Source organism: Bison bison, unplaced genomic scaffold (assembly GCF_000754665.1).
Source record: "Bison bison bison isolate TAMUID 2011002044 unplaced genomic scaffold, Bison_UMD1.0 scf7180017864365, whole genome shotgun sequence".
Taxonomy (NCBI): domain Eukaryota; kingdom Metazoa; phylum Chordata; class Mammalia; order Artiodactyla; family Bovidae; genus Bison; species Bison bison.
Genome location: NW_011494937.1, coordinates 2,082,736 through 2,090,328, shown reverse-complemented (window position 1 = coordinate 2,090,328; position 7,593 = coordinate 2,082,736). Strand labels below are relative to the sequence as shown.

The 7,593-nt window shown below is 59.0% G+C and overlaps 1 protein-coding gene across 4 annotated transcripts in view; it reads left to right on the top strand.

Moving 5' to 3' along the window:
• NACC1 (nucleus accumbens associated 1, BEN and BTB (POZ) domain containing) overlaps positions 1 to 7,587 on the top strand; it is an 18,463-nt gene extending 10,876 nt beyond the window's left edge. For 3 of the 4 annotated variants that reach the window (XM_010855450.1, XM_010855451.1, XM_010855449.1), the window contains exons 2-6: positions 2,146 to 3,114; positions 3,208 to 3,381; positions 3,846 to 3,951; positions 4,034 to 4,131; positions 4,928 to 7,587. In XM_010855450.1, coding sequence (XP_010853752.1) covers positions 2,157 to 3,114; positions 3,208 to 3,381; positions 3,846 to 3,951; positions 4,034 to 4,131; positions 4,928 to 5,190 — 1,599 coding nt within the window. In that variant the 5' untranslated portion in view covers positions 2,146 to 2,156 and the 3' untranslated portion in view covers positions 5,191 to 7,587. Of the gene's footprint in view, positions 1 to 1,858; positions 3,115 to 3,207; positions 3,382 to 3,845; positions 3,952 to 4,033; positions 4,132 to 4,927 lie in introns of those variants that run through there. The other variant, XM_010855448.1, reaches the window with a different exon arrangement.
• The last annotated feature ends 6 nt before the right edge of the window (positions 7,588 to 7,593 follow it).

The following is a 7,593-nucleotide window of genomic DNA, read 5'->3' as shown; positions in this document are numbered from 1 at the left end:
ACCTTCTGGGTCAGGATTGGGGTGGGCTCCTCGAGCAGGGTCTTATTAGGCAGTTCCTTAAATTCACATTTCTTTCTCCACCCACCCCCTAAAGCCCTTTAGATGTTTGCAGTGTGATTTCATACACTTTATTTTTAAATATTCACTTTGGTAAGTAGTACATACACCAGGTTCAAAATTTAGAAAGGACTGTGCCCACTCCAGTATTCTTGCCTGGAGAATTCCCATGGACAGAGGAGTCTGGCGGGCTACAGTCACATAGAGCTGGACACAACTTAGCGACTAAACAACAAAATAGAGACTGTACGTGGCAAGTCTCATCCTCAGTTCTGCACAGGGGACATTAGTCTTAAAATTTCTTTGTTCATTAAACAGCGTCAGATGCACATACCAAGCAGTTGACCCGTTTTTAAAGTGTGCTGGTTCAGAGCTTTTCGGTACCTTCATAGTTGTGCATATGTCACCACAATCACTGGACGTTTCTTGCGAGGACAACAAGAAACCCCGTTCCTGTTTGCTTACGCTTCCCCAGTCCTCAGCCCCTACCCTCACCCACTGCCCAGCCCCAGGCAACCACAACTCTGCTTTCTGTCCCTATGGATTTGCCCATTCTGGACATTTCGTATTTGTGGTGTATGAAATACGTATAACGCGTGGTCTTCTTGTCTGGCTTCCTGCATTTAGCATATTTTGGGGTATCCTAGTTTTAGCGTGTATCAGTTGTTTGCTCCTTTTTATGACTGAGCAGTGTTCCACTGTGGGTGGATCACATTTTGTTTATCTATTTGCCTTTGAGGTTATTGGCTCCACCTTTTGCCTGTTGTGAACAGTGCTGCTCTAAACATTCACATGGGACTTCCCAGGCTCTTTACTTAGCAGTGAAGAACCCACCTGCCAATGCAGGAGACATGGGTTTGATCCCTGGATCAGGAAGATCCCCTGGAGAAGGAAATGGCAACCCACTTCAGTGTTCTTGCCTGGGAAACCCCCTGGATAAAGGAGCCTGGCGGGCTGCAGTCCATGGGGAAGCAAAAGAGTCAGAAGTGACTGAGTGACTAAACAACAACAAACATTCTCTGCCTTAACTGCTGGTGGATGTTATGTTTTCACTTCTCAAGTACACTTCCCAGAGGTGGGATTGCTGTGTCATCTGGTAACTTCAGCTTTAACCGTTTGAACAGCGGTTTTCTACAGCAACTGCATGACTTCACATTCCCAGCAGCAATATAGGAGGGTCCCGAGTCATTTCTCATCTTCCCTGAGAGTATTTATCTTTTTTATGCTAGCCAGCCTGTGTGTTATTTGCTCAGTTGTGACTGAGTCTTTGCAACCCCATGGACTGTAGCCCACCAGGCTCCTCTGTCCTTGGATTCTCTAGCCAGCCTGGTGGGTGTGAAATGGTGTCTCACGGTGGTTTGGATTTGCATTGCCCTGGTGACTGTTAATGTTCTCGTGCAGTTTCAGGGTTTCTTGAGTGGTCATTCAGTCATTCAACAAATGGTGGTTCTGGGTCACGTGCTCAGCCCTGCAAAGGCAGTGTGAAAAATCAGATGACTCTGCCTTCTTGGTGTTTGTATGCCAGTTACCTGTGTGTGTAGTCCTAGTGCTGGTTAGTGCTCATGGGGTGCTCGCCGTGTTATCTCATTTAATGCTGAAGCACAGATGCGTAAGAATGCCTTTGCCCTCCTTTGTTTGTTTTTTAACACTTATTTGCCTGCACCAGGTCTTAGTTGGGGCATGCAGAATCTTTATTATTAATAATTTTTATTGTAGTAGCATGCAGGATCTTTAGTTGAGGTATGGGGACTCTTAGTTGTGGCATGTCGGATCTAGTTCCCTGACTAGGGGGTCGAAACTGGGTCCCCTGCATTGGGAATATGGAGTCCTAGCCACTGGACCACCCAGGGAGTCCCTGCCCTTCTTTGTGCAGAAAGAAGCCCAGCATGGGCCACCCCAACTTAGCTGACTGGACAGCCTGTCACAAAGGCCAGGCCATGCTGGGACAGGAGTGGGCGGCCCCTGTGATTCTTATAGTCCTGGCAGATTCCACCACGTGGCTGCTGTCCACACTCCTGCCTGTATCCCGGCATCGGGCTGGGTCGACCACCTGACCCCGCCCCCCATCTCTCCCTGTCGCCCGCGCAGCTGCTGCCGCCATGGCCCAGACCCTGCAGATGGAGATCCCGAACTTTGGCAACAGCATCCTGGAGTGCCTCAACGAGCAGCGGCTGCAGGGCCTGTACTGTGACGTCTCGGTAGTGGTCAAGGGCCACGCCTTCAAGGCCCACAGGGCCGTGCTGGCCGCCAGCAGCTCCTACTTCCGGGACCTGTTCAACAGCAGCCGGAGCGCCGTGGTGGAGCTGCCGGCAGCCGTGCAGCCCCAGTCCTTCCAGCAGATCCTCAGCTTCTGCTACACGGGCCGCCTGAGCATGAACATGGGTGACCAGTTCCTGCTCATGTACACGGCCGGCTTTCTGCAGATCCAGGAGATCATGGAGAAGGGGACCGAATTCTTCCTCAAGGTGAGCTCCCCCAGCTGCGACTCCCAGGGCCTGCACTCTGAGGAAGCCCCCTCGTCCGAGCCCCAGAGCCCCGTGGCGCAGACGTCAAGCTGGCCGGCCTGTGGCACTCCGCTGCCCCTGGTGTCGCGCGTCAAGACGGAGCAGCAGGAGTCGGACTCTGTGCAGTGCACGCCCGTGGCCAAGCGGCTGTGGGACAGCGGCCAGAAGGAGGCTGGGGGCGGCGGCGGGAGCAACGGCAGCCGCAAAATGGCCAAGTTCTCCACGCCAGACCTGGCTGTCAACCGGCCGGCCCAGCAGGCCCCCGTGGTGGCGGCGGCACAGCCCACCGGGGTGGCGGCGGGGGCGGGGGCCGGTCCGCCGACTGGGGGTGCGGCGGCGGCGGCGGCGGCAGCAGGCGGTGTGGTGAGTGGGCCCAGCACATCAGAGCGGACCAGCCCCGGCACCTCAAGCGCCTACACCAGCGACAGCCCCGGCTCCTACCACAACGAGGAGGACGAGGAGGAGGACGCGGGCGAGGAGGGCACGGACGAGCAGTACCGGCAGATCTGCAACATGTACACCATGTACAGCATGATGAACGTCGGCCAGACTGGTGAGGTGCCCCCGCCAGTCCCCAGCCTGGCCCCACTGCCCTCCCCACCACTTCCACCCCCGACCCCAGCACACCTCTCTCCCCCCCGCACAGCTGAGAAGGTGGAGGCCCTCCCTGAGCAGGTGGCCCCCGAGTCTCGGAATCGCATCCGAGTGCGGCAGGACCTCGCATCTCTCCCCGCCGAGCTCATCAACCAGATTGGCAACCGCTGCCACCCCAAGCTCTACGACGAGGGTGACCCCTCAGAGAAGCTGGAGCTGGTGACAGGTGGGCTGGCCTTACCTCCTCCCTGAGCTCCCCCTGCCCCCTCATTTGGGTTGGGTCCTGGGGCCCCTGATGCCCCTTCATAATGATACAAATCAAAGGCTGGCCTGTAGGTTTCCACCCCAGAGGCGGGTATAAGCATTGGCTGGCATTTTCAGCCACATTGGCATAGATCAGTGGTTTCGTGGGGGTGGTTCCAGGGTTGACCAACACAGCGGTTAAGAATTTGGCCCTAGGACTCAAGGTGCCAGGGTTCCATGCTCTCTGCCTGTTCTTCTCTGACACTGGTGGCTGGGTGGGCACCTGGGTGCCCCGTGGATGGTGGTGCCACAGTCTCTCTCCTTTCCTGAGTGTCGAGAAGGCAGCTCTGGGTTGAGTTATCAAGGGGGGTCTTGGTCGGCCCTGGACGAGTAGGGAATGTGGCAGTTCGGGCCCTGGCTATCCTCTCGCCCCCCCTCCCCCTCCAGGCACCAACGTGTACATCACGAGGGCGCAGCTCATGAACTGCCACGTCAGCGCGGGCACCCGGCACAAGGTCCTGCTGCGGCGCCTCCTGGCCTCCTTCTTTGACCGGTGAGGCCCCCACCAGAGCCCCCAGGGTTGGAGGGCTCACCACCAGTGGGGGCCTGACTCCCCTCCCCTGTGCCCTCACCAGGAACACGCTGGCCAACAGCTGTGGCACCGGTATCCGCTCTTCCAGTAACAACCCCAGCCGCAAACCGCTGGACAGTCGCGTACTCCACGCCGTCAAGTGTGAGTGCCTGCCATTCTGGAGTCAGGGTTGGGGGCCCAGGACAGGCGGGCAGGGGGTCCTTTTCTCTGGTGTTGGCCCTGATGGATCAGTAGGTAGGCTTTGATGTTAAGAAGGATTCTGAAGTTCAGTCTAGGCTTCTTGGGAAGAGGGCTGTGATTGGTTAGAGATTTCTTGATGGGGAGGACACTGAAGGAAAGCCACAGAGCCGACAGGAGAGGGTCTCCAACGTAGGCTGGTCGTGGAGTGATAGATCTCCCCGCAGGCCTCAGCCAGTTGTCAAGAGGGAAGTCTAGTGGAAATCCCGGTTTCTAAATTCTGGCAAATGACGCCTAGTTTTCAAGAGCACCCAGGTGTCCCGCATCAGCTCCACATAGCCCACACACGTGGCCCAGCTGGGTCCAGCCTGGGCCACTGATGTAGTGTAGCATGCTGTCTGCAAGGTCTCGGGCTCCCCAAGTGGCTCAGTGGTCAAGAATCTGCCTGGCAAGCAGGAAACACAGGTTCAATCCCTGGGTTGGGCAGAGCCCTTAGAGAAGGAAATGGCAACCCACTCCAGTATTCTTGCCTGGAGAATCCCAGGGACAGAGGAGCCTGGTGGGCTACAGTCCATGGCGTCACAAAGAGTCAGACACGACTGAGCAGCTAAACAACAGCAGCAACCATCTGCAAGGCCTCAGTCCCCTCAGCTCTGAGGGGTGGGCAGAGGTGCCCTGAGGTGGGGAGGATGCCAGCTCCGCGGCAGCTGAGGGCCTTTTGGGAGGGGAGCTTACCCAGGGTGGCTCATTCCACCTGCAGACTACTGCCAGAACTTCGCCCCCAACTTCAAGGAGAGCGAGATGAACGCCATTGCGGCCGACATGTGCACCAACGCCCGCCGCGTTGTGCGCAAGAGCTGGATCCCCAAGGTCAAGCCGCTCATGGCCGAGGGCGACGCCTACACCACCTTCATCAGCTACACGGGCAAGATAGAGCCGGACATGATGGGTGTGGAGCACGGCTTCGAGACGGCCAGCCACGATGGCGAGGCCGGCCCCTCGGCCGAGGAGGCCCTCCAGTAACCCCCACCAGACCCTCCCGCGGGGCCGTCACACTCCCCCTCCTGTCACACCCACCCGCCATCTTGGTCACGAGCTACTACTGTCTGTCCCTCCCCAGGACCCGCGGGGGGTGCTGCATGCTCCGGGCTCCTCTGCCTCCCCTGTCCCATCCCCTGACCCCAAGCCGATCGGGGATCCGGGCTGGGAGAGGATGGCAGGTGGTGCGAGGTCTGCGTGGCCTTCTCTAGCACACACTCATGCACAGTCGGGGGGCTCTTGCTCCCCGTCTCCTAACCCCTAGTGACTCTCTCCCCACTCACCAGGCCAGGCACAGGGAGGGGCCAGCCTGGGGGAGCTTGGGAAGACCCCCTTCCCACGCTCTGGGCCACCAAGCGGGAGCATTCCTCAGGCTCCGCCCCCCCACTGCAGCCCCTCGGGACTTGCAGGGGCCCCCGGGTTCTCAGGACCCCTCCCACCACCACCTCCCAGTGCTTCCACGTTTCCAAAAGCGCCTTCCTGTTTCCCTCGTCTGTCCCTGCACCTGGGGGCTGGGGTAGGCGAGGCCATGAGGACTGCCCATTTTACAGCTGAGGAAACTGAGGCTCAGAGAAACTGACCGACCCAAGGTGGTGGGCGGTGGCAGGCCCAGCGCCCTTCTCTTCCCCTCCCTGTGCTCAGCCTCTCTTGCCATCACCAGTCCCCTGGGGCCTGAGAGGGGCAGGTCCTGAGTGAGGGGGGGCCTTTGGGGGCAGACCGTGGGTCTGAGGACAGGAGGAGAGGTTTCCGGGGCGTGCAGAAGCGTGTGGGTGTGCATGTGTGTGTGTGCGCGCGTGCGTGTGTAGAAGTTTTGCTCTTAAACAAATGAAGACATAAGAGGCAGTAGGACCAGGGGTGGAACCCAGGGGAGCCGGCTAGGGGGAGGGGGCTGCTGCCTTTCCCTCCCTTCCTCACCCCTACCCCGCCCCCACGGCAGGGCTCCCAGCCCCCACCCCCTGTACATACTTTTTAAAACATTTTTTTAGCTAATGAAATACTGAAGTATAAGATTCCTTTTATTTTTCAAACCAATGGGACTGGGTCTGATGTCCCCTTTGGTCCCCGGAGCTGTGGAGCTGTGGAAGGCAGGACGGGGTGGGGGCCAGGGGGCAGGCTGAATGTGCTGCGCATGTGTGTGGAGTGTGGGTGCGCGTTTCCAAGGTGGGGCCCCCCCAAGCCCCACTCTGCCTGGGTTCCTTGGGTCCGGCCAGCTCCCACTCACCCCTCAATGCCTCCCCCATGGGGCTCCATTGCAAGGGTGTCCCAGGTTTTTGAGTTCTACATGTAAACTCAGAGGGTTCTTTTTTTTTTTTTAACTCTACTCCCCTTCCCCCATACACACACCCACTGGGTGTCATTTCTTTGCAATTTCACATTTTTGTCTCTAGCCCTTGTTCTCATGCCTCTGTCTTCTCCCCAATCTGACTCGCCCATTGCTCCCAGCAGCCTCTCTCTCCAAAGGCAAGGGGACTACAGGAGGTGGTGGGGGCCCACTGGACCCTTGAAACCTGACTTGGAGGCCTACCCCCCCCGAACCCCAGGAGCCCCCACCAGCCGGTGGGGGCGGGGGGGGGGGTCCTTCCTGACATCTGCTTGTTGCAGGGGTGGGGGGATCAGTCCAGCTGGGGTCCTGGGACTCTGCTTTCTTGGCCTCAGCTGGCTCAAGTGTGTAGGGGGAGTCAACACCCCAACTAAAGCACAAGCACCTTAGTCACATCTATCCTGCCCCCCCCACCCCAATCCTGGTCTCAGCACCCACCCCAGCATAGATCCCAAAGCACAATATCCTGGTCACTTGGCAAGCTGCCGGGCCGACCAAGGCCGAGAGGTGGGCTGGGGCTCCAGCCAGACCCCACAAGGAAGCCGGAGTCCCCAGGCGCTCCCCTCCTTCCAGGCCTTAGTGGGGGCCAGCTCTCTGGGACTGGGGTCTTCTCCCTCCCCACCCCCTTGTCCTGGGCAGGCCTCTGTCCAGCCCCTCCTCGCCTTTATTCTTGAGCCCCTGCAGCACTGGGCTGGGTAGCAGAGCCCTCTTGTTTCAGGGACCCCAGGAGGCGCCCCCCTGGCGGTCTGGGGAGGGGTGGGGAGTGGGGCTGGGCAGGGGTGCAGGGGAGGAAACTCCTCACCAGGAGAGCCAAAGACAGGGTTGTGCCTTACCCCGGGAGCCACCCCTGCGCCCTCCCGCCCTGCTTCCTGCTCCTGGGTGTCCTGCTGCTTTTCCTTCTTGCCTTCCCTGCCCCCTCCACCCGAGCCCACCCTGCCCTGCGCTGCGCTGCATGGACCCCCAAGCCCGGGCAGCCAGAAAGGAACATGGAGAACCACCGACCAACGCAAAAAAGACTGGGGGGGCCACCTCCCTCCCCACTGCCGGCCGCCCACTCACCCTCGCCT